The following is a 25,287-nucleotide window of genomic DNA, read 5'->3' as shown; positions in this document are numbered from 1 at the left end:
GGTGGATGGATATCTGCTCGAATTACGAAGTTCTTGACTGGAGAGCAGACCGAGTTCAGCGGACAAACGGGAATCATGTCATATCCAATTGAGGGTCGTGAGCATGAATGGAAGATGCATTTCATGGAGGAGCTATTCTTGCCGAGATGCACTTATGATTTCATACCAGACGGACTTGTGCATTTCCCTGTGCAGTAATCAAGGCTGGTGAGTGGTGGACGGATGGATGATCGTGGCTGGGTTGGTAAATGGAATGACCCTGACTTTGCTTATCATGCCCTCCCTCCGTGCCTCTGATTTCCCTGGCTTTCCCCGGCCGGATCCCGTATCGGTACAAGCGATTATCATTCTGGCACTCTCCGTAAAATGCCACTCACATTGGGTGACCAGACTTGCCATTGCGGCCAAAGCCACGCAGGATGACTGGAACCTGAGGAATGATGAGCACAATTCCAGAGCTCGTTCCTGCTCACTATCTTAAAGAGAGATCGAGGAGGTGGCCTTTGTCGTCTATCGGCTGCGGCTGGCAATCGCCTTTCCTCTTTCCACAAGTCTTGAGGTGGGTGTTCCGTTCATTGACTCCAGTCCAATCCCATCGTTCGTTGGCCCCCGCGATCAATCCCGCCAAGTCTTCTCCCGATGCATTTGGACATCTTTCAGACTTTTACGGCTAGAGGAAGAAATACGGGGGGGCTCGTTGTGCTCTTTCTTGGAGCAATCCAAAAGACGAGTACGACGACGACGACGATGATGATGATGATGATGAATAAGAAGAATGAAGGAGGATCCATGGTGAAGGGGAAGCAAGCGGGAGAAATAGGACATTGAATATGAGAAATGGGGCGTCTGATATGTTTATGCATTCACCAAATCGTATGTTAACACTCCAAAGCAGAGTCACCATTCTCGGGCTCTGGAAATGACTAACGACTAACGAGACGCTGGCATGATGTGGTTGAATGGCATTACAAACGCAGTTAACAGAACGTGCACAAATAGTGATTAGACATTTTTGACAAAATGGGAAAGTTCAAAAAAAAAACCAAGGAATTGCAGTTATTAGTAGCAATTTCAACTCCCAGTTTTTAAAACATCTCAGCGTTTATTGATTATTTTGGTCAAAATAAAATCGAAAATGTTCATCCTAGTTAAAACTAGCCAAAGGTCGGGTACCACTTTCACACTTGTTTGAGCATTGCTCTCAAACAATATTTCATCTCTCTAAAATATGAAACCTCACGACACGGACCACTCCAACTGTTCTGCTGCTTTTTAGGCCATTATCGTTTCCTGGATTTTTCCCTTGGTATTTATTCTCTATCCAACCTTTCACTTAAGGGATTCAGCATTCTGACATGGCTGTCGTGTGGAAAATGTGGGTAAGATTGGCAACAACAAAAATGCCCCAGAACAGCATGCATCGAAGCACTTAGAATGTCAACTCTTCAACGAGTAATTTTCCACGTCAAGGATGCTGCTTCTCAAGTCTGCGAAACGTAACGGCTTCAAAGCTTGATAATTTTGCACTCAACAAAGCTCGACCGAGGCGTAATCAGTCTGACGACTGGAATGGCCTTTGCGTTCTCGTTCGAGTTTGCATTCCAAGTTCGATCAAAGTCACTCCCTCCGAAAGGCTTGAAAGAGTCCGGATTGATTGGTGATTGTCGGCATTGAACTGAAATAACCGCCAGAACACAGTGCACAAAGCTTTAGGAATACGTGATCGTCATTTTATCATGAGGAAAAGTCATTTTTCAGGTACATCTGTCTGTCGATCGTAGAGGCCTTTGTCATTTCCCATCGATCGATGCAATCAATCCGATTGGGATTCTATTGCAAATATTGGGCCAGTTTCTATGCTGTAAAGTACTAACCCAAAGAAAGATGATGAAGTTTTTCAACAGTGAAGCCTTCCGATCTATTGGATCATTGAATTCCTCGGGAATTGGATTTGTTCGCTCCCTTTCAGTGATTTGAACGTTGATAGCTCGTCAGTGATGCAGTCCATGGTTTTTCAGGGCTCTGACTTTTTTTCAGTTCAAAGGGTGCCTACATAGTAATAGGCGTAAGTGCTCCAAATTCGGCTTTTTGAATATGTTCCAGCGTGGAAGTTGAACATGTGTGAGTCCCATACAGTTTAGAGATGGGCGATTTCGTTTAATCAATACCATTATTTCCTTGGTCGTTAAGAATCATCATTAACCCTGACGATAGCAAAATAAAGACATCTCAACGAATCAAGAAACTGGTTTAAATAGCTAAATTTTCCCACCTAGCTAAACTGTTTTGATCGAACTGAAACCCTCGCTTAGTAAAAGGCCCATATGGCGATTTCTTGCATTCGTGAACTCGGTATCAGAGTGCAAGTCCCTCGTCATAGGTACTTTCATACTTCCATCAACAGATTCTCATAAGATTTCACACCTTAAGAAGGTTTTGGGTTCAAATGTTTTCAAATAATGCAATTGTTGCCCATCTCCAGGGATGGGTTGACTTTTACGGAGAGGTACGAGCGTATTTCTAGGGAAATGTGGGCCAGAAAATGCACAAAGAGGAAAATAAAGCATTTTTGAGATGATGATAGGGTGGGAAAGAGGTGCATTACAAGTAAAGAGTACATCCCGTTGAGGAGTCACCAGTCACTTCAAGGAAAATTGATGCACATTTTCAACATGAGCCAACTCCAGTACAACATACACTGTTCAACAACAGAGACTTGTTGGATCTCCTGAACATTCCGTCACGATCAAAGACTTGGATTCCTATAGAAAGGTGAATAGTCGACTCCAATGGTCTTCGTTTATCAATTACCAACATTGTATTAGACTTGCCTTTTCAAAGCCCCAACAACTAGCAACTCATGGACTGTTCAGTTTTTACCTTAGTTAATGAGATTACCTGATCATTTGTGTCAATATCAGCTGGAACAATGGAATTAAAAACGTGAGTTGGACACCAAATGCTATTGATAAGGTCGTCGCCCTTCCGAATCTCAATTTTAAAGTGGACCGCCTGTACCCTTTGACTATAGCTTCATTGTTAAAGAAACTTGATGCTGATGATGACGAAAATGATCATCGTGAGGCTGCTGATGACGATGATGGCGAAGTTGAGAAGAAGGAGGAAAAAGCGAACGTGGAAATCACGGTGACAAGCCCATCCCGTTGTTACCGAGTCATTCTTGACCTCATTTCGCAATCCTCCTTGTTTTCCAGAACACACATTTCCAGTATACAGTACAGGAGCTGTTACAATAGGGATACAACATACTCGCCTATGCAAATATTGAGAAAATATATATCCATCCTCTAGTTTCCGACTTTCAAGGCGCAAAGAGGATGGTCATGTCGGCTTTGTTGGTGATAATAGATAGCCGGTTCCTATGTGTACATACACAGTACTTCAGTACTTTTGACTCGACAATGATGGAAAAAGTGGTATGAGGTACCACCGCAAAGACGACGAGTCCAATTCAAACACGAATGACAAACAAGATTTGGAGTCTTCTCAGCTCTTAGACAATAAAACATACAGTACTATGGATTCCTCACTGATTATGCATACAGAATGACTCCTTCATTGCAAAAAAAAATACAACCAACCGGCCATTGTATGCAAAATCATCATGGGGTGGACTGCGAATGAAAATAAGACTCTGAACCTGGAGCTTGGCGTGTCTCAGGGTTCCACATTCAAGCCTGTTGTTTATTGCCCGGGACGTTTTCCGGCAAGAGTAGAGAATGAAAAAAGCTTAATTTTTGCGACAGAGGCTGGTTGTTTCACGCCCATATTTTTTTACTACTTAATGTTGTAAAACTAATTCTGAAATGCTTTTCCTCTTTTAGAGCAAAAGCCAAAAAAATGGCCTCTCGTATGATGAGCAAAATTCAGATGGATCATGCAATGCCGCAAAAGGGCATTAACCTCCGACAATATCCTCAAATGAACTCTGGGAGTAACCTAGCATTACCGATCGTCCCTTTTGAGCAACTCGGACATTTGCACAATAGACTGCTAAAAATAAATTGCTCAAGAATAGTAAAGTATCACGTTTGCAGATTACCTGGCTTGAGAAGTGTAAATGTCCTTTGGATTGGGCATGACCATAAATTAACTACTGAACTGAAATTTATTGATTAATGGTGTTAAAGCGGAAAAAATAGACAACCGCGCAAACGAAACACGTTGATTGGTTCCTTGACAGAAAATAAGGGTAACAAGCCAGTGAATTGTTCTCGAAAAGGTTAATGTAGTGCATTGAAAATAAACGTTTGACGCCCATCTTTGGCTAGAGAGGACACAACAAATGGTTGATTTCCTATGGATATGGACATGATGCTTCTTTTCGAGATTGCACCAAAGCCATTTTAAGAAGTTGTGAACACCTGGCAATACACTGATATTCAGTTTTACGAGAGGTTGATGACTCGAAATTGAAATCTCGGTTGAAGATTGAGACAATTTGATATCACGTGTAGGGCAGATCAGGAAAAGAAGAATTTTATTACCGTTTCCGCAGCAAACACGATACACCGTAGAGTACGTTTGGCATCAGCATTCGGTAGTTTTACAACACCGACACGTTTTAGCTATTTCCATCAATCCTTGCACCCTCAATGATCCCCACTTTTGTCCAATCCCAAGTGCACGTGTAAGTAGCTCAAGAGTCTCACATTTTTTGCATCCACTCTCTTAGAACAAACAACCTTACCAGAACTAGGCTATTATCATAAATGGTTGTTGTTATTGTTCACTACAATAATGCCAGGTTGTAGCAAAGAATTTGACAACACGAATCCGAACAAGTTCAACGGCAAAAAACATCGTCAGAGTTTGTTCTCAGAACAAATGATCTTCAACATGTGAGCCTTTTACCTAGGGCACGTTTTTATTGGTTTTGCATTTGGCGGTAAAACTTTCTTGGTCCTACGCAGGATAGCAGTGCAGAAAGTGAGTTCGCCAATTAAGCCAATTCCTCTGGAAAATGATCGCTCACGATGGCCCTCTCGACATTCGTGAAAGACAAGCAAATGTGTTTTGCAACATTTTTCAATAAAAAACAATCATGAGAACCTGCCTACTAACAAGCTCTAAGGAGTTCATTCAGATGGCAACGAATGCGCCATACTTGACAAATTGGTCATTTTGGTTGAAACGTGAAAATAAATTAGCAAACTGTTGTTTGAACAAGCTTCAAGAGATTGCTTTCCTGCACTTTAAGGAAACGGGAAAATGAGGTGAACATTCGGACAGACTAGCAAATAATTCTGATACGAATCTTCATTCGTCCAGTCCTGTGACAGTTAGTTTCTGAACCTTCGTAAAACTTCACATTCATAAAAATCAGCCTGGATCATTAAATTATTTTGGCTTTAACTTCTTCATGTTAGAAAGAAATCAATTTGGCAAGAAGTCCTCAGTGCTTTTTTTTCTCTGAAGAGCCAATAACAAGCGTCTTGTTTGATCTACCGAACCAAAATTAGACCAGTCGTTCCTTGAGATTTTGGAGAGACTTGAAGGGATTGTTTTTAATCCTGCGGGTTGATAATAACGATAATTTGCAATTAGGCCTCTTGAAATAGTTCTAAATGAAAATAAAAGGCCTAATGAAAATAGTTATTGTTTGTAAGGGTTCCAAAAATAGAAATAATTTGTGACCTCGGGCTCACTCTACCCGGCCTCAAACTGAGCAAGGAACCGGAGAAGTTACTTTGCATAACTTAAAGCAAATAATCCGCTAGGGTTCGCTGTCATGGGAACGTAAGATTGCTTTCAAGCAATCTGACCTCTGGCGGATATTTATATACATCTTCGTGCTTAAAGGTGGCTGGAAAGGTCGTGACATCAAATTGCCAGGGTTTCTTTTTCTCAGAATTCATTACTTACAACAACCCAGCAGACAATACCATAGAGTTGCTCTCATGGTAGTTGCTCAAGACCTAACAAGAATGGGTTCTTCCGCCTCAATCATGTCAAAGGGTCTTCATGAATGTACTTATCTCAACATTCTACATTTCTTCAACATTGTTATCATAATCATAAGACATAGATCATAGCTCATAAGAAATAATCATTAGCATAAGAATGACCAATAAAAGATGAAGCTGTTGGCCTCGCTCGAATCACACTAAGTCAATGAAACGTATCTTGATATGATTGATAGTGCTACATTGAGGACTTTGAATCTCCCTTCGAAACGCCTTCAGTCACCCTTTCTGCTAGAACCAAGGTGACCAAATGTAGCTCTCAAGAGATATATTTGGCTCATTTTCTTAATGTGGCACCCCAACGTGGTTTCGTGAACGCAAATTTTGAAATGCGACAGTACTAAATTTTACCCAGTCGCATTTCAAAATGTGCGTTCACGCACGAAACTATGTGATACTCGCAGTAGGTGCAACTGGGTACAAATCGCATCTCAAAATATGCACTCACGAAACCATGCGGGGGTGCCCCATTCTGGAAGTCCACCTGTAACAAACTCCAACATGACACTTTTAGCTCTGTTCTCTTTTATTCTATCCCTGTTGAAGCTCTTTTTGCGCCTGCCTTTTTAGAATATCTCAACCTATGAGGGATATTTTCCCCGCAAAAGACTTCGAAGTCTAGCTTCTCAAAACAATAGCTTTTCATCTCAGCTCAGTTGGGAATATCAATTTTAATGAAAAGGCCCAGAAATTGGCAACCCTAGCAATAACCCTCTTATGTTAAAGCAGCTCACGCACCTTTTTTTGCCTTTAAAACAACAAAAAGATGCGTTTCTAAGGTTTAAATCTACTTCGTTTTTAGCTCTTTTTGGGTTTCGGTTGCTCCCTTTTAGCTCCAAAATGAACACTCCAGGTCGTCCATCTGCCCATTTTTTTCGTGAAAACCATTTGGTCACCATGACTCGAACCTAAGCTGCAAGGGCTTCAACCTTCAACATAGACATATCACCTCCAACGTCGGCAAATCCCTGGATCGCATCCGATATCGCTCATGTAGGATCTCCCCGGATTTGTAACTGAAAAGGGTATCCACGGCAGTCTCTCGCGTCCAATTCCTATCATCTTCCTTATCCATCTAGACTATGATTGAGATCACAGTCAACGACCGTTTGGGCAAGAAAGTCCGGGTCAAGTGTAACGAGGACGACACTATTGGAGATCTGAAGAAGCTGATCGCCGCACAAACGGGCACTCGATGGGACAAGATAGTGTTGAAGAAGTGGTACACCATCTACAAGGACCACATTAGCCTGGAGGACTACGAGATTCACGACGGCATGAATCTGGAGCTCTACTATCAATAACTGTTCAGTCAGCTCCATTTCCGGTGATTCCGCCATTTAACCGGTTTTGCGAAACAATGTCTCTCTCAGGGTGACCGAAAGTCGACTTAAATTAGACACTATGCCATTATCAGTGGTAGAGTACTTTGGGAAAGGGGAACCACACCAGTGTGGTTATTGTGGGGGAGAGGCGTGTTCTATTAGCTATGGACTGTGGGGTCATGCCTTGTCGTGTTACGATTACCAGGACATGATAGACGGAGGCTGGCGGAGGTCTGGCAAGTACTGCTATAAGCCCATCATGAATCAGACTTGCTGTCCCATGTACACCATCAAGTGTGACGTTCACGCCTTCAAACCCACCAAGTCCATGAAGAAAACGCTCAAAAGATTTCGCCATTTTATCAATACCGGGGAAAGAACGAAAGGGAGAGGGAAGGCATCAAGACCAGCTACTGCCGCCAATGTGAACGGTATCAGTGAGGCTTCACGATCTGACCGAAACCTTGACGAGGCTGAAAGACGACTAAAGACGCATTCTGCCAATCCCTTTAGCAATGAGACCGATTCGATAAGCAAAGCACCCAATCATGTGAAGGAGATCAAGAAGGTCCCTACGAGAGACGGGAATCCTGCTAATAGGCCTGTAGATGTTGTAGCCAAATCTGACCGCCCACCCACGAGAACTATGAAGCGTAAAGAGTTTCGAAAGCAGAGGTCATTGCAGAAGCATAACGGCATTGACCCTCGCCTTGGCAAGACTCCGAAGAATAGAGAAAAAACACTCGAAGAGCTCACGTCGCTTGAATTTTCTCCCAATGCTGTTCACAACTTCTCCATCCGAACCGTCCATGCCGATTCCAAGAATCCAGAATTTAATGCAACTCTGGAAGCTTCCTTGGCCGTGTATCAGAAATATCAGTCAATTATCCACAATGACGATATCACCAAATGCACCAAACGACAATGGCTCCGATTTTTGGCTGACTCGTCGCTCATCCCTGGGGAAGTGGATGGTGGGAAGTTAGGTGGATTCCATCAGCAATACTGGTTAGACGAACAATTGATTTGTGTTGGAGTAGTGGACTTCCTTCCGAACTGCATTTCGTCCGTTTATCTTTACTACGACCCGGAATACTCCTTCTTATCCCTAGGAACATTATCGGCCTTGTTCGAGATATCTTTGACCCGAAGTCTTCTGAACTCGTATCATGGACAACTCCGGTATTATTACATGGGCTACTATATCCACAACTGTCCCAAGATGCGTTACAAAGGAAACTTTGGGCCAAGTTATCTCCTTTGTCCAAAGACATTTGACTGGGTGTCCCTAGTCAAAGCGGGACCGCTTCTTGATACGGCAAAGTACACCCAATTGGCAGAAGCGACATCTCCACTCCAAGAGATTGACCCTGCTAGTAATGATGAAGTCAACGTAGAGGCGGTTCAAATTTTGCACTTGCAAAGAAAAATGTCCTTCAGCGCCTATTTGAGTCTCAAGCTAGAGGCGAATCAACCGGTTGCGAAGGATTTTGAAGAGGTGGAAGAATATGCCAAGCTGATTCGGCGCCCCGCATTCAATTCAATGCTTCTGTACCGTGAATAATGAATGTCGTCTAAATTGTCGATTTTTGGTGAATCACTAACAGACATATTTCAGAGGTGATTCCTTCGGGGGGGGGTCGATGTTATTGCTCTTGTGAAATTAAACGACGGTCCAAACTTGTTTGCGTTTTCTCAATTGCCAGAACAGCTTCTTCCAACTCAAAGAGATGCTTATCCGAGGGGTCAATGTCTCTCATGACTTTGGCCAGGTTATACAGATACTCTTTGTTTGGTCCGCTGGGTCCAATGGAAGTAAAAATGGTTTGGGACATATTCTCTAGCGTGTCCGGACCGGCATATTGACGATGGGTTCGATCCCCAATATACAATGTAACATTCTTGGATTCCTCAGTCTTATCCCGTGGATAGAAGAGTTCATTTTTTTGGGTATATCCGCCTTTTTCTCGATGGTCCAACTGCTTCTTCACGGATTCCTCCCACAATGTCTCGTCAATTTCGTATGCCACGCCCCAAACTTTCTTCTCTGGTTGGTCCACTTCTAGCAAATTGACGACTCTACCCGGGCTTTGTGGAGTTCCTCTGTGATCTAGAGAGAGCTCAGTTTTTTGGGACTTGCTGCAGTTAACAGTAGTATCGTAGATCAATTATCTTACCCTCGCTCCACCACCAAAATCTATAAAAAGTGAATTCCTCATTTCAGTACTGAATCGAATGTCACTTGTCTCCAAATTAAGCGTTTCTTTACCGTCTATCATATCCCTTCACAAAACCAATTAGTTTCCTCTTGTAGGGGAACCCCACTTTCCATACCAAGGATCCGTAGCCGAATATCCATACCATGGTTCAGTCTTCTTGAGCGAATCAGCCCAAGTTGTATGATTTGCTCTGGATCTGGGCTTGCCTGCCAGTGTACTTAGATAAGAAAGAGGCACATTATCGATAACGGAACTTTGCCTAGTCAAAAAAAGTATCAACCTATCTCAACCTGCTGACTACTCGCACTTACTTCTAACCATAATGCCATCACTTTTTGTTCCTAGTCTTTCTTTTAACCTTTAGTCGAATCGTCTTTAAATTTATGATGTTTGTCTGGAGATTTATGGGGAACTTCATTCCAAGGGATCAGAATCTTAAAGAATATCTGATTGCTTCCTGCCCTTTAGGAAAGCGTTATGCTCTCGTTTCTGCTTGTTAAAAATTGCTGCCAAATAACACTATAACTTTTCGGATGCAATTTTCAATTTGGAGCTGGCATGTAATTTTTCTGTTCCAAACATAGAGAAGAGAACACATACCGCAGACATCGATGGTTGGTAACAGAAAAAATCATCTAGCACAATTCACAAAAAAGTGCACGAGCAATTAGATAGCAAATCGAAGAAGATCAATGACAGGGTTTTTGTTCACTTCCTGGCAGAGTCATAGTTTGCCTTGAACCAGTCCACCGACTCTTGGATGGCTTGGCTGAATGGAGTGAACTTGAAGTCCGGAAGATATCGTCTCAATTTGGCATTACTGGCCGTCTTCTTAAACTGACCGTCCGCTTTATCAGTTAAGTAGATCACATCGCCTTGGAAATCAAACGCCTTCAAGATGGCTTGGGCCACATCGCCGATTGGAACTTCATCGGCCTCGTCCACAGACAAGATAATGGGCTCCACTTCCGTGTACTCCCTAAGTACCCACACAAAGAGACGGGCCAGGTCCAATGAGTAGATAAATTGTCGGAGGGGTTTACCAGTACCCCATATTTCAAAGGATTTCTCATCCCGCTTGGCCAAATACGCCTTATGAATTAAGCCTAGTAAAAACACGAGAATGACGATGAGCCTCGTTAACTCGATACCCTCCGCAAACACGAGATGAACTCTAACCTACCTGGTATGACGTGTCCATTTTCCATATTGAAGTTATCATGAGGGCCGAAGACGTTACAAGGCACCACGGATGTGAATTGACAACCGTGTTGTTGAGCATACCCGCGGTTCATCACGTCGATCATCCGCTTGGCGTAGCTGTAACCAAAGTTGCTATCGTGAGGCGGGCCAAGGTGGACCTAGAACAACAGCAAATACCAAAGTGGGATTTGATCGGATATGCTGGAGCAATTCTCGTCGAATTATTAGGACTAACCATGGTTTCGTCGATGGGATAGGTGGTCTTGTCCGGGAAAATGCACGTGGACAAACACGAAACCACTTTTTTCACCTCGAACTCGTGGCTCATTTTCAGGACATTGTCGTTCATCATCATGTTATTTCGAAAGAAATCCAGATTGGCCCGCATATTGTGGAATAGGCCTCCCACCTGTAAAAAATAAGGGTGGATTCTGTTGTATCCATGAGATCTATCTGTTCGTTTTCCTTCTAGCCTATTTATGAACAACTAAACTAAACAAACCCACTTTTGGTTCTTTCTTTCCCCTTACTGGATCGTCGTCCCCTATTTCATCTTTACCCGTGATTGTCTATTCACCCGCATCGAATCTAAAGATCTTGCAGATTCAAAACGAGATTTGTGCATACATGTTGTATAGAAGATGCGGCGAAAATCTTACCATTGCGGCCAAATGAATGACATGAGTGGGTTGATGCTTTTCAAAGATGCGTCGGGTGTCGGCCTCATCGAGTAGATTAGCATCTTTGGACGAGAGGAATACCCACTCTTCATCCGGGCATTTGTCTTCTTGAGCTATCACAGTTTGGATCCCTTTCCCCACCAAACCCGTGCCACCGGTCACTAGAATAACCTACAAAGAAAGCATTGGCATTGACCAGACTGTTAACAGGAAAATTACAAAATGATTAGTACCTTCCGTACCTGTTTCACCATTTTCTGCGACGGTATATATGCAATGGGATCGAATCGTTAATGATACTTAATATATGAGCGCAACGTCACCACTTAAAGCTTTGCTGCCTCAGTGTTACTTTCCTCCGCCTCAGCGAAGTCCCTGCGTCGAAAAAAGAGATCAGCCGAAAAGTAGACATGTGTTTTCGTTGTCAGGCCAAATGTACCGCTAGATGGTGCTCAAGCTAGAGTCAAAGCTCCCTTAAGGCCAAGTCTAGGTTGACATTTAACTGACATCTTTGGGATTTATCGTGCATGATAAGCTCGTTATTATGAAAATAAATATTTAGAGATGTTTCCCATTGAAATAGTTGGGTTTGGGTTTTCCTTTGGAATCATCTGCAGCACTACCTTATTATAAAACCACGCTTGAAATTGGGTCGAGGCATATAAAAAAACTTGTGGGGATATATAGGGGTGCGAAAATTTAGTCAAATATATTCCGGGACGTAAAAGGCTCCTTGCCCATCAATTCACTTATCTTACAAGCAATTCTAAAATGGTTTAGCCATTAAACCTTTAATTTTTAGGGAGATCATGTAATTTCAGTCCTAAAAATACATGAATTCATTTTCTAATCCTGGGATGAGTCCAATTATTTTCTGACTTATTGTTGGACTCGCCGTGTCCGGACTCTTTTACTGGACTCAAGTCACACTAAAAGACGCATCATGTTCTTACTTGGCTAGGAAAAAGACTAGAATAATCACTATTCAAGAGCTGATTTCTTACTAAGATGTGTTCTCCTTGTTCACGTGAAGCGTTCTGAACCAGGCTAATCTACTGACTTTCTGGAGATGAGGACTATGAAAGGAAGCCAAAAATGTCTCCTAAACCGTTCACCAAAGAAGCACATCATACGACTGCAAGATCTTTTTAAATAGATAGGGTCAAATTTGGCCCAAATCCGGGTCAGCTACGTAAGCTTTGGAAAACATAACTTTGAAATGAATTACTTTACAAGTATAAAATATAAATTGACCTGCCTTTGCTTGAAGAAATCTACGTTTCTTCTTCTATCACTTCAATTCGAAAAGTGCCCCAGAGTGGCTAAGACCAAAAGCAGGCCGATTTGGCAGGAACCTCGTTCACAGTCCATATTTTTAGAAGTGCCTGGGTAATCAATCTTGTTTAATCGGTTGAAGTTTCTTGTCACAGTTCCTATTTCATTTAGTTTTTGTGCCATTTTGTATGACAAAAATGAACACAACGAGAGCACAACAACTCTTAGGATGAATTCCAACAGAAAAAAGTTGGTTTTAAGTGTTACCTAGAGCTCTATTTTGAAGGATTGAAACTGATTTCGAAATTGAAATGCTCTCAAGATTCAACGCTGAGGATGAAAGTAGTTATTTTCCCATTCTAAAACCGAACTCAATTTCACATTTCTCTAAAGCGTAAATGCCAAAATAGCATACATGCATTATGATTGATAATTTGAAATAAAGCTGACCCTGTATAACCACTCACTGATATTCAATGTCGCTATCAACAGCATGCTGTGTCAATTCGCTTTACAAAAATTGCCAACAAATATTACTTGTTATAGTAAGATAATGGTTCGTGCACTTCGGCGCGCTTTACATGCAAATGAAAAGTATTGAAAAGTATGACTTTTTCACTGGCTTCTTTTCGACATTAGTTTTAACGTGCTGAACATCGGATTCATCCCAAAGCAACAAAATGATCCCACCATCTGGCTAGAAGCCGTTTTCGAGATGAACGTGAACACAAGAGTCTCTCCTAAGGAGGGAAATAGCCCCACTTCAATCCCCAAATCACTTTAAGACTCGGATAAATTTTTGATCAATATGCCAGATCAACCCTATATACATTCAAAGACTAGTCAGATCCGCCTACTCTAATCTGTTAGAGGATCATTTGTCGCATGAATATAGAGTTAGATAACAATTATACATTTTTCAACATAGATGTTGGATATTTGAAATTTATGGGTTATTTTTAATGACCAGGAAATCTGCGAGGAGTTATTATGTTGGGGAGTACGGCCATTGCAAAACAAAAATGCAGGGTAGTTAAGAAATTTAAGAAAATGGCCTATTCTTTAACAAAACACAGTCGGTAGTACATATCCCCAAGAGGATCAAATAGTTTCTCGACCCCTATTTATTACACACGCGATTGAAAATCTACTCAAAGGAGGCTACTCTCTTTTTCCTTAAAGACAAGCAATTTAGTTGATTCATGGAAAGAAACATTTTGCAATGTTAATAATTTTTCCCTTGCTTTCTAATTCCTTTCTGAATACGCTCTTTCAGAAGATCAAATCGCCAAAATATTTCTTTGGTGGGTTAAAATTTACATCAACAATTGTGACCTATCCGGATCTCTCAGAAACAAGAAAATATGACCATACTCACCTTTTGTGAACACAAGCAGTTAGTCCTGTACTAAGATTTCAGGATGCTTCAAAATTTTGAACTGTGTTTTTGTTATGAATGAGCCTGTTTTAATACTCATATTTTGCTAATTCAAAGGCAAGTCGTTATTTTCTCAACCCAAAGAACCAAAAATCGTGAAAAACAACAATCAAGCAGCTTATGCATCGAAAAATAACCAAAATACTTGAATGATCAAGCATATCGCAACTTTTAAACCTTTTCCTTTTATTCATGTTTTTGAAACTTATTTTTGCTGATTTTTGTAATCTACAAACAAATTGAGAGTGGAATCCGGAATCATAAACCTCCAAAACATCAAATTAGAAGGTTCTTATATCCAGATTGTTCCTAAAACCGAACTCTGCTTTTTTCAGGTACGTTATAAAACAAAGGTAGTTGTGACTCATGATTCTAAAGCATGCAATATAGAATGTTCATCCTCCAAAATACTGTCCTTTACTATGAATTCGAGAAACATGCAACTTTTGTTGTTTTGCCCGATTTTTCTTTAAAGATTGAATGAAAAAAGATCATTCATGGAGTGTTTTTTTAACAAACTCCAGATGAAATTCACCAGTTTATTTTTTTTTCACTAATTCCTTGAAGAAAAAGCACAGACTTGTAAGAACATACACTTCCTCCTCAAAAAGGTTACCATAGCTAGATTCTGCATCTTGGCTTGGCTCTTTTAATAGGATTAGTATGTAACGCAAGAAATTGGTTTTCCATGAAATTGATCTATTGTCAAGGTTATTTCTATAACCAAAGTTCTAATAATGAGATTGCAACATATTGATAAATGCTTGTCATTATGCGTTTTACCATATTGCAACGAAACATTAGAGCTTTGAAAGGAATTCAATTTGGCATTATCAACTCAAAGACAATCATAAGAAAGTCAATTCAAGTTTTCTTGTCTTATTTTCTTTCTCTTCCAGATCAAGGAAAGCAAATGGATGGATTACGTTAAGACTCGCATTTTTACTTCATCACATTTTGCAATATTACAATGGGTCAAAGTTAACAACTTCTTGAAACACTGTGGTTAGGATCTACGTATATCGATATTCATGAGTGTAGAAGTAGAAACTGGAGCAAGCACATTCGATTTGAGTTCCCAACTTCAATGTCGGTCATGGGTCGTAAATGAATGTATATAGGAGCTAGATTCTCAAGGAAACGGATCATTTACTCTGTCTGTCCCTCCTCCACAATCAATGACTAACATATCCACCACGACCAACCGAACCAAAGGAAGAATGAAAGAGAGGCCGATGGAACTCCTTCCAAGTTTCAGTAACTGGGACACCGTTCATCGGGAAAAATATGGATACAGAGAGGGCAAATTTTGGGGAGAGGGGAGAAAGAGGAAGAGCAGGATTGGTCTTAGAACCAAACGTTCATGTTCCAAACTCTCTTAAATCTGGCATTCGGGCCTAGAGTTCAAGGGAAAGTGACGGAGACGACATTCTACATTTGCCGTTCCCACCAACCCATAGTTAGCACCAGTGAGTAAAGTGAGAACACCATTGATTGTGACGGCTGACGAACTGAACATTATTTGGTCTGGACAAAAAAGCCCCTTGCATGGGAAATAATCAGGCCATTCAAAAACCGACAAAAATACATTATGAGAACAAACACAAGGAAACGACCATTTGGTACGTATGGGACGACGACAGAAAGTGGAACACCACCACACAAAGACCCATCCACGCCCCTAAAGGGCACCAGTCAGGTCTCGAACTGGCATTCGTTCGAAAATCCTTCGAACATGAGGTCATGTGGTCAACGACTCCACGTCTTTTCCGAACAGACGCGGCTGCGACCATTCAGGAATTTCAAATGGCCGTTCAGAGTAATATGGATCCTGGTTTTGATAACATTTGTGGCTTTGTTATGTGTTGTAGCCACTGGCATCATCATCAATTGCTTCAAGTCAAAAGTGGAACTAGAGCGGATCGAGAACAGACTCGCCCAAGCCCCTGCGCGAATCCTTGCTCTTCATGTATTCAATAAGAATCGAATCCGGTGAGAAATTGTATGAATCACCTGTCCAGTCCGAGACGTTACGAGATTGCCGTTTCAGGACCTCCTTTTTGAATGAAATCAAGATTGAGCCCGGTTCCAAAGAACATCAGCTTCTAATTGAGGAGTTCTTGGTGGGCCACGAAAAAGACCTTCGAGAGGATGAGCTGAGTGATCTGATGCACATGAAGCTCAAACTGATTCAAAAGGATCTCATGGCCAATTACAGCTTTCGAGAAGAGATGACTCATCCCTGTGCTGACATGATACTTGTCCCCTCTGACTCTAGCGAGAGTATCATTGAAACAACTTACTCTGAAAGTGACATTGGCTGTCAAATCGAATTGGACTTGCACGAAAAGAAGGCATTGTTGATCGATTTGGAATTGTATGAACATGATGCCCTATCCATGAACATAAATGATCCAGCCGGTATGGAAATATTGGCCACACTTCCCAATGATTGTCCAACCAAAAAGATCCATCAAAGCATCCCTGCCTCCCCCGGAACAAAGCTTTTTCTTGACTTTAAGCAAGACCTGGTTGAAAATTTGCCCGAGGGTTTAAGCCAATATAATCCATTTCACAATGGATGTAACGACCCTCTCAATCGACCAGAGCTTGAATATTTTCAGCCAACGTCGAAGTTCACTACCTCTCATTGTTTTTACAACAGTATCCTTGGTAAAGTGCTTGAAACTTGCAATTGTATTCCCAAATTCGTCGAATTTGCGGCACCAAACATCAGCACCAACTACTGTCACGGGAAGGCCTTGTTATGTGCAAATCAACTCATTGCAAATTCCACACTCAATTCTTTCAAGAGTTGCCTCCTCCAGCCTTGCCACGAGGTTCAACTCAGTCCACTTCCATTCCAAACAGCTTTTCCTTCTCAGAACCGGTTCAGCCGAACTTGGATGTTTTGCGCGGCAATTTTGAAGTTGGCCCGAATTTGTTTGGGCGAGGAGAAGCGAGTTCTCTTGGAAACATCCTATCCCGACTTGTGCTCACGTATAAGAATAGCCAACAACTCAGGTCAAATTTGCCTCGAATCTCCCATGGAGGAACTTGTGGATGTCTCGGCACTCTCAGACCTTCAAGACACGATCTACGAATATGCCAAGGATAATTTGGTGATGGTGGTCTTGGAGCCCCAACTACCTCATCCTTTGAAGCAAACCCATTGGGTTCGTGGGGAAGAAAAATCTATTGAAGAGTGTGTTTTTCACATCCTTCTCGTTTGTGTTGTCATTTTTGGCATATCGCTTTTCGGGATCTTTGAATTTCTTTTGGTGTTCTTTTCTACGGTTTGTTTTTGCCCTGGGAGGAAGTTGTCACGCAATAGCCAACCACCAAGTCACGCACCATCTCCTGAACTGTCACGATCTACTCAAGATCTTGAAGAAGCAGAGGACCTTGAGGAATGATTTTATTATCTCTTAAACGTAAAGAAAGCATGTATATAATCTACGTAGTTTAAAGTATATATGATGAAATATATCTTTGTTGCACCTTAACATTTTAGTGTGAATTACTACCCGAACATTTTTGATCCGTTTCCTACTACTCGTAGCTTTCAAAGACCATGTAATCCGCGATAAGATTAAAGAAACGACCTTGTTCAAGAAAAACACGTCAAAGAGCCCATTGAATTCTCGAAAAAGAGTGGATTCAACCCGTCAACCTACATGTATGTACACCTGCCACAACGATTCGTGACGATGGACAATCTCTAATCTTCGGTTGATCTGAAGGTATCAAGAATTCAACGCCTTGTTTCGTTGGAATGTTCAAGACGTAGGCATGATGATGGTGATGAAGGTTTATGAGTCAAATCCTAATGAAGTCTGCTCAGGATCCCCAAAGTTTATTACCCCGCACAACTCATAAGTTAAAGCGATCAAATATGCGCTGTAGTCCAACTAATCATACTACTCATAATGTCCTCCCGTGAGAGATTATGATTGAATTGCTCCATTTGTACATCTTTCTTATCAGTACATTGAGATTAGTCACTCCAGGCAGCTCGACGAACAAAATCATTGACACGGGGATCAAGGACCAACTAGTAAATTGGAATGTGAGAACACACGAACAGAACAGCAAGTGCAAAAATATAGTTTCCTGTCAGTCAACTCTCACCAGGATAATAGTGAACTCGGGTGAAAAATACGCCGAGTATGGCCAAGAAGAACAAGACCGGCGGAACAGCCTCTCACAAAGGCCCACAAAGCCCATTAAGAGCGTTTGCATTGGTAGCGGCCATCAGTACTTTGGTAAGTTAATAAGACGATTCAGCGCCTACCGTTTGCATTGAGTTAGGACTCAGTAGTCAATTCCAAATTCATATACAAGGTGGACAAACTTGCTCTCAAAATTCGAGGGTGTATGATGTGAGGTCATTCATTTCTGGATACTGATTGTTTGTGGTTACACCTATGGTAACATATTTCAACACGATACCTTAGTATGGAAGAAGTTTTCATCTTTTACCCTCGGGCGTCATTGGCTAAAAAAGTCAGAAAAGGTTTTTAAGAAATAGGGTTCTTCGTGTTTTGCGTAAATTGTGAGAAGGCAATCCAAAATAAGTTGATAACGGTATAGCTTTTGGATGACTCTTGGATCCAGGGATCGTTGGTGTGGAATTGAAGCTTGACAGGTTGGATAAAGCATGGACTTCTAGTAATATGGACTGCGAACGAGCTTCCCTCCAAATCGACTTGCTCTCGGTCATGGCCACTTTGAGCCACTTTTCGAATTAAAGTTATAAAATAAGAATCGTAAATATCTTCAATTAAAGGTAGATCATCTTTATACCGTCATCACTTGTGAAGAGGATTGTATCAAACTGATGTTGTCAATAGGTTGTGTCGTTGACCAAGAGCAGGTCAAAAAATTTAATTTTATATACTATTTACTACATACCTTTGGCCTTGTCTCCTGAGTACCCTAAGCATTGGTTTGGGCTCAAATTTGGCCAAGTTCATCTATTTAACCAGATGAAGTGTATCGCGTGAGGTGCATTTTTGGAATAAGATGAACGGTTTATGAGCTACACATTCCATATCTCTAGAAGTCCGGATAAAGTCTATAGTCAAGATCAACCGCTCATGGACTTATCAGACTACGTGTTAGGGTTGACTTTTTGTTGAAGACGTTTTCCGCCAATTAAAGGCCGTGCCTTGATATCTAGAAGAAAGCCACCCAAAAGTTTATTCCAAGGCCGTGGAAACTCATATCGAAAGAAATGCCATTAATTATGTTCATACCTTCCAGATCTTGGTCATTTTGGACGCTGGTCTTTTTGTGACTTATATGTTGTATCATTTTTGTGTCACCCAGTTATGGCATCCCTCTCCTTTTCAAATTGGTGCCATTTTTTACTCAAACTATATTGCCGGTAAGTATTACCTTAAATGGAAAACATGACACGGCCTCTAAAAGTGTCTCACCCTCACTTGACAATTTCTCTAACTAATTGTTTTGTTCATTAGGCGATAGTTGCATGTATTCAGACGGTACTTCAATCACATTGGAGTGGCTTGAGTTCGGGATAGCTGACCAGCCACCCATAGAGTCATCTTTCCATCCATATAACGCCACAAATTCAGACAATACGTTAATTTGGATGATTGTGGGCTTGGTTTTGGACATCTTTTGGCTTGCTAGTTCAATTTCATTATACTCTAAAAGTAAGCATAAATCATGTCACATGTCCAGGACAATTTGTAATTGAAAACCCTTGATTCATTCCTCCTCTACCTGGTAGAAAAGTTGCGGACCAGAATAAGTTCCTCGTTTTACCCTTGGCTGTATCTCACGACCTTGGTTTTGTGCTTTCAACTAATTGGCACCTGTTGGTATGGAACTGAACTCAAGACGTATATGGTAACTACTTCGAATAGCCTTTTTCGAACCAAATCTAGATAAAGCTTTTTCATTGATTTTTCTGTGTTTCAGAACCTACAATATGCAGATTTGACCGGCCTTGAATCTGAAGTAAAAAACCAACTGATTGCCATCCTTATTTTGCCTCTCTACTTTTCGAAAGAAGTCATTATTTGGTTCTATTTTCTCATTCTCCTCATAATTGGTTGGGTCAAAGTGGAAAAGGAAAAAAAGAATTTGTTGGTAAGTATTGGTTATTGCCCATGTTCTTAGCTGTTGATCGTGGGTGAAATGAATCATAGAATTGAGTGAGATTAGGCCCAATACATCAACAGTAAACAATTGAGGAATACTTGTTGATATGATATTGATCAAAACCTAACCCTGGAAAGTTATGTGCGGAATAAAATAACTCGAGCGATTCCAGAGTATTTGAACAATTCTCACATCTCGGTGGAAGAGCGTGAATAAACGGCACTAGCCAATCCAGTTGCAGATATTTGGCATGGTGAAATAGACGTTGACGATCACGTTTGTTCTCAATCTCATTAGTGTTTCCTTTATAAAGTCACAGGATTGAACGTCATATTATATGTATCTTTTAATTTGCTTGGTTAAACTTGAAAGATGCCTTTTTTATATATTTTAGAAAGCCCCGACCATGTTTGGTAACAACAGTCGCAATGGAAATCCTTTGGATGGCGGAAACAATCAGTAAGTCGTCTTTATTGGGAGTTTGAAGCACGAGCGCTCAAATGACTCGGTGCTATCATCTTGGCAGGTCACAACCCCAATTTCAATGCTATGAGGGAAGTCAAAATCGAAAGTACAAGTAAAATAGTTACACCGAATCTCATTCAACTTTTTGTGTTTAACAGGCATCATTTTCGTGTGTGAGAGTCAGTAGCAGTGTTATATTTGATGAAGTGAATTATTGTACATTAGTACATTCAGCCAATGGGCTGAAACTAAATCTAAAACTTTTATCAAGGATTATACAAACAAGCGCCCTCTCCTAAAACTAACGTGACGTCATCAAGCATATGATGCTTGAAGGACTCAATTAATTATCATGACATTAGAAATGACCGAGGAACTTATCTTTTCAACGTAGGGTACTAAACCGAAGAGCCTTGGATCTATCCAACGACCACGATAACTTCTCTGACGATGAACGCGATGCACCTTATTTCAACAATGGTTTAAACCTTTTGAAACAAGCTTCCGAAAGGCGAACTTCGGGTAAGGGCGATTTAAACAGCTTACTTTGCATGATGGCAACGCTTTCCATCCTCTTTTCTTTGCCCCAAATAGGGAACTGGATGTTCGCTAACGATGGATTCGAGCCCGAATATGCCGCACCATTTGGACAAACAGAGTCCGGTTTGCAGCCGCACTTACCTGAATCGAATTTCACTAACCCGTACATGGTGTCTTCTGTGCCCGGATACAACACCGTTCAACCAGGGACCCACCTTTCTTCCAACTACGAACAATCGGGATCCCAGCGACCTCTCACGATCCAAGAGAGTTTGGACATCACACTGAGAAACCGCCCTCGAAAATTGTCAGATACCTACATGAGTGACGTGGACTCTGTGGTATCAGAATACGATCGGGATCACCGGCGATTAGGTCGTCCCGTGATTCCCGAGCGTGACTATCCATTACCACGAGCCCATTCCAAGAGGTCCAGTGGGTCTCGATCTATCATCAGGACTCCATCCGGGAAGTACTCGAGTGCATCGGATTACTTGAGAGGATATACTCCGCAAGAGGCGCCCGTCATGGAAGAGGACTATGGTAAACGTGGTTATTATTCCAAACAATAGGCTCGGGCGAATATTTTCACTCACCAACCAGTGTCGACTGAGCTGTTACAAAAGTACGTAATTTGCCATCAGTTTGTTTGATACGTGAAAGATAGCCCCAAAAGACGAATGCCAAGAAAGACTGAATTGACTTACTATGGGGACGTTTAGGCAAGCTCTGGCAGGTTCCTTTGTTTGCTGGTACCAGTGTCAGCGATGCAAGTTTGGAGCTTTAAACATGTTTTTGAGAAGCTGACCCTTCTTTCACATTGCTATATGAGGAAAGGTCAGCTTCGATAAAACCAGTTTGAAACGACAATTCTGCATCACTGTCATTGGCAGGCAAGTTTGTTTGCTAGTACCAGAGCTTGCCTAAATGTCCGAATACCTACGTACACTAAGAAAGCTATTTCCATTCACACAAATTTGATGTAGTGGTGGCGTTTGTATAATTGATCATTCGACATTAGTACCCTTTGAGTTTTACCTCAATCTAGTATCATTTTCATTGGGTGACTAGATGCGATCAAAACAATCAAAGAAACGAGAGAAAATGCTCTAAAATGTCAGACTGTATGAAGATGATATTACTGAACAACTTATTGTTTAAGCATTGCGACACAAAGAATATATCAACAATTTTTCAGGGAAACATTTCAAACCCGCAAGAATAAAATTCCCAACACATCTGACATTCAAATAAGAATTAGATAATGGGTTTTAATATTGCTTTCTGGATAGCGTACCAAATCGTTTGCAAACATCAACGCCCATGAAAATGTTGTTTATGAATTTTTGGTGAATGATTTTAGGAACTATATTTTTGTTGAACTTATCTTAACTCAATAAACGAAAAGCTCCATAAGTAGCAAAATAGTATCTACTATACTGTAATTCTATTTCTTCTCAAAACATAACGGATAAATATTTTCATATCAAGCAAATTTAAACGAATCGTTTATCCAACTTCAAGAAAGGGACTAATAAATACCATGTGTTGGCTAAGCAATTGAACATTCACGTCGGTTAATTGCTTTGAAGCGTGTTTCTAGATATCCTTGTACGCGTGCACCATTAAAATAAACCCACATGACCTTAAATCACTACTTCCTTATAGGAAATTTTGCTCATTCTTATCAACCATGAAATATCTCAATATTGTCCATCACATTTCATAAGCAAAGTGATTGGCTTTTCACGAACAAAAGCAAGGTTAAAATACCACTGGACAGTCTGAGCTCCTCAAGTTTGTTTGCACGCATCTCTATCGACGACGCAGAATTCGCTTTTCAATGCGCTGAAAAGCTCTACGTATTAAGGAAATTGATGTCGTTTCATTGATTTTGTTATTTGGCATAAGCATGCAACGAGTGTTTGTGGACACTATGCAAAGCTGAAGTGAGAATAGTCAGTAAGTCTTTGAAGAATGTTCATATTGTATCGAGATAATATCGACAGGTAGAAAGAACAAAATGTTTAAATAAGTGATAATAGGCGAAAGCTCGAGCATCACATCAGCATGAATGAACAGCAACAACTTTTAAGTTCCATTATTTGAACATACGTATGAGGGGAAAAAAACTATGAGGAATGAGATCTTTCTTATCACATTTTAAGAATCACACGAAACAATCTGATTGAACCCGAGTTCAACACTTAGATGGTGCGATTTTTTCAGGCCAAATGTTTCAAATGTTTAAACAACTCATCCCGATATTTGATATCACAAAAGTTAGATATGCTTTGTTTTCGCCTTTTTTGTATCACCTCAAAATGTTGCATGCGATCACTTAAAACCTTCCAAATATATAGATAGTTGAATATTCATTTCAAAAGCACAAAAAGTACACACAATTCAACAATCAATTTTGTTTCAACAAAGTCTTCAGGAAGAGCCCAAATCTATAAGATCACTTGTTGTATGTATTTTGATAAGAATCGAATAAATGGATAACTAAGGGAACTTTTGATAATTCCAAAACAGGCTCGTATTTTTAGATATCTACATTTTTAGTTTCTGTTAAGTGACATCTAGCTTTGTAATCTCGTTGGAAAAATGGGCAGGGAAAATATTTTTCTTATTTTGATTTGGTCACTTTGAAAATCTGTATTAATTGTCAAATTTTGTATATTTTTAGGCATGTAAGGGTTACGAGCTCATGATTTATGTCCATGAGTTACAATTTCATAAGATGATAAAGTAAAAGTTGTTCTTTATGATTTTGGTGACCAAATGCGTTTGCGTTTTTCTGTACACAACCGAGGGAAGATTTCCATTTTACCCTGAAAGGCTTGGGATCGTATAGGTTGCTTAATGTTTGTGAGGAAATTAGAACTATCAGAGATAAAAATGTTTGTAATAGACAATACGAATGTCATTATATTTGCTAATTCAAATTATGCAATAACATCTTGATGGCAACATTTGTCTCCGAAGGTATATCGATAGGTCATTTCAGGAGATTATTTTCTCATTCCCGCAAAAACATTTATCCTTCTGATGCGTAGTTCTTTTAAAAGGCTTGTTACATTCTAATATCAAATGTGTGAAACTAGCCATTTTCGTCCTATTTGAAGAATTGCCCAGAGAGGTCAAACTGCTTTGAAATATGTGTGTCACTTCAGCTACTATACTTCTTGTTTATAACTGTCGTAGACGGCACTCTTTCATCTGATCATTAGTGTAGTAATGAGTAGTGATAAGACCGACATTCAATTGACCAATCTCGACTAAAGTATTAAACGCATATTTCTTCCCTTTCAGATCACCAGGAGAGATACTACGTAAAGTTAAAAGACTGATGCACCTTTTGTCCAAATACATTTTACTTACATTCTTCTTGCACCCTGTGTTTTTCATGGGATATCAAGATCCCAACATGGGAGCATGGAACTGAAAGTGTACGTATTTACGAGTACCTTCAGCACACTCGCTCGTGGTCTCTCGCTCTAATCCTGTGAGCAGTCCCTTCTTTACACGACGACTGTGTCCTCTCTCGTTGGTTTACTTGGCAACATTTTACCCAATAGAGACGAGGTAGAAGGGCGTTTTCTAGCTTTGGAGTCAGTCCAAGGATGGCGCCCAACAAAGTTCGACACCAGAATGACTGCTAAAGTTGGGGTTAACTTCCCCGGCGAGAGGGAAAGCCCCTTTAGAAGTGAATAGCCTCGTTTCAAATAGTTCGAATTTAAATTGTCTCCTGAGAGTTGGATAAATTCTTTTTTTCACCCCTCGAGCACGCTCCTGTTTCATTTCAAAGTTTCAGTGGGACTTGACAAAGCCAGGACTAGAACGGCGGAGAAAATGCGGGACGATAGGGAACGATCCCCGAAGAGATCCCAAAGACCCCCTGAAATTGTGTCTTTTAATCCTTCAAACCAATTGAAGGCGTTTAGGTTGTTTCTAGATTGATGCAACTGCAGTCCATATGGATATCTGGGAAAACCATGAAAATACTAGACTCTCAAAGCT

The 25,287-nt window shown here is 40.8% G+C and overlaps 4 protein-coding genes across 6 annotated transcripts; 2 read left to right on the top strand and 2 right to left on the bottom strand.

Moving 5' to 3' along the window:
- Nucleotides 1–7,240: 7,240 nt before the first annotated feature.
- Nucleotides 7,241–8,996, top strand: LOC131888049 (arginyl-tRNA--protein transferase 1-like). Its single transcript, XM_059236827.1, has one exon. The coding sequence runs from the start codon at nucleotides 7,392–7,394 to the stop codon at nucleotides 8,874–8,876; it is 1,485 nt and encodes a 494-aa protein (XP_059092810.1). The 5' UTR covers nucleotides 7,241–7,391; the 3' UTR covers nucleotides 8,877–8,996.
- Nucleotides 8,925–9,767, bottom strand: LOC131888051 (putative glutathione-specific gamma-glutamylcyclotransferase 2). The gene is made up of 3 exons (XM_059236830.1): nucleotides 9,582–9,767; nucleotides 9,490–9,509; nucleotides 8,925–9,422 (listed from the first exon to the last, which is right to left on the bottom strand). Exons 1-3 carry the CDS (start codon nucleotides 9,674–9,676, stop codon nucleotides 8,959–8,961), a joined length of 579 nt encoding a protein of 192 aa, XP_059092813.1. The 5' UTR covers nucleotides 9,677–9,767; the 3' UTR covers nucleotides 8,925–8,958.
- A 298-nt stretch (nucleotides 9,768–10,065) lies between these two features.
- LOC131888050 (GDP-L-fucose synthase-like) lies at nucleotides 10,066–11,817 on the bottom strand. 2 transcript variants are annotated; one of them, XM_059236828.1, is made up of 5 exons: nucleotides 11,648–11,817; nucleotides 11,394–11,585; nucleotides 10,970–11,143; nucleotides 10,715–10,892; nucleotides 10,066–10,637 (listed from the first exon to the last, which is right to left on the bottom strand). In XM_059236828.1, the coding sequence occupies exons 1-5, from the start codon at nucleotides 11,666–11,668 to the stop codon at nucleotides 10,240–10,242; spliced, it is 963 nt and encodes a 320-aa protein (XP_059092811.1). In that variant the 5' UTR covers nucleotides 11,669–11,817; the 3' UTR covers nucleotides 10,066–10,239. The 2 variants fall into 2 exon arrangements, with proteins under 2 accessions (XP_059092811.1, XP_059092812.1); XM_059236829.1 differs by having other exon boundaries at nucleotides 11,657–11,816.
- Nucleotides 11,818–18,146: 6,329 nt separating this feature from the next.
- Nucleotides 18,147–24,654, top strand: LOC131888415 (uncharacterized). Of its 2 annotated transcripts, none has more exons than XR_009374100.1 (9): nucleotides 18,147–18,392; nucleotides 19,393–19,516; nucleotides 19,611–19,808; nucleotides 19,886–20,004; nucleotides 20,077–20,247; nucleotides 20,654–20,718; nucleotides 21,119–21,246; nucleotides 21,319–21,889; nucleotides 24,580–24,654. XR_009374100.1 is itself a non-coding variant. In XM_059237264.1 (9 exons), the coding sequence occupies exons 1-9, from the start codon at nucleotides 18,297–18,299 to the stop codon at nucleotides 24,615–24,617; spliced, it is 1,428 nt and encodes a 475-aa protein (XP_059093247.1). In that variant the 5' UTR covers nucleotides 18,147–18,296; the 3' UTR covers nucleotides 24,618–24,654. The 2 variants fall into 2 exon arrangements, 1 of the variants encoding a protein (XP_059093247.1); XM_059237264.1 differs by having other exon boundaries at nucleotides 21,319–21,807.
- The last annotated feature ends 633 nt before the right edge of the window (nucleotides 24,655–25,287 follow it).

Source organism: Tigriopus californicus, chromosome 10 (assembly GCF_007210705.1).
Source record: "Tigriopus californicus strain San Diego chromosome 10, Tcal_SD_v2.1, whole genome shotgun sequence".
NCBI lineage: Eukaryota > Metazoa > Arthropoda > Copepoda > Harpacticoida > Harpacticidae > Tigriopus > Tigriopus californicus.
Note: the sequence above shows the minus strand (reverse complement) of the source record. Positions and strands in the feature narration are given on the sequence as shown.

What these genes read in the sequence shown, in the direction of transcription:
- LOC131888051 (XM_059236830.1), bottom strand. Translation starts at nt 9,676, where the DNA reads ATGGTATGGATATTCGGCTACGGATCCTTGGTATGGAAAGTGGGGTTC. An exon ending in GTGAAGGGATATGATAGACG is followed by an intron (nt 9,510 to 9,581) that starts GTAAAGAAACGC and finishes CACTTTTTATAG; the next exon opens with ATTTTGGTGGTGGAGCGAGG. An exon ending in ATTTTGGTGGTGGAGCGAGG is followed by an intron (nt 9,423 to 9,489) that starts GTAAGATAATTG and finishes AGCTCTCTCTAG; the next exon opens with ATCACAGAGGAACTCCACAA.
- LOC131888050 (XM_059236828.1), bottom strand. Translation starts at nt 11,668, where the DNA reads ATGGTGAAACAGGTACGGAAG. An exon ending in TCATTCATTTGGCCGCAATG is followed by an intron (nt 11,144 to 11,393) that starts GTAAGATTTTCG and finishes TATTTTTTACAG; the next exon opens with GTGGGAGGCCTATTCCACAA. An exon ending in ATCCCATCGACGAAACCATG is followed by an intron (nt 10,893 to 10,969) that starts GTTAGTCCTAAT and finishes CTGTTGTTCTAG; the next exon opens with GTCCACCTTGGCCCGCCTCA.
- LOC131888415 (XM_059237264.1), top strand. Translation starts at nt 18,297, where the DNA reads ATGGCCAAGAAGAACAAGACCGGCGGAACAGCCTCTCACAAAGGCCCA. An exon ending in TAGCGGCCATCAGTACTTTG is followed by an intron (nt 18,393 to 19,392) that starts GTAAGTTAATAA and finishes CATACCTTCCAG; the next exon opens with ATCTTGGTCATTTTGGACGC. An exon ending in AATTTCATTATACTCTAAAA is followed by an intron (nt 19,809 to 19,885) that starts GTAAGCATAAAT and finishes TCTACCTGGTAG; the next exon opens with AAAAGTTGCGGACCAGAATA.
- LOC131888049 (XM_059236827.1), top strand. Translation starts at nt 7,392, where the DNA reads ATGCCATTATCAGTGGTAGAGTACTTTGGGAAAGGGGAACCACACCAG.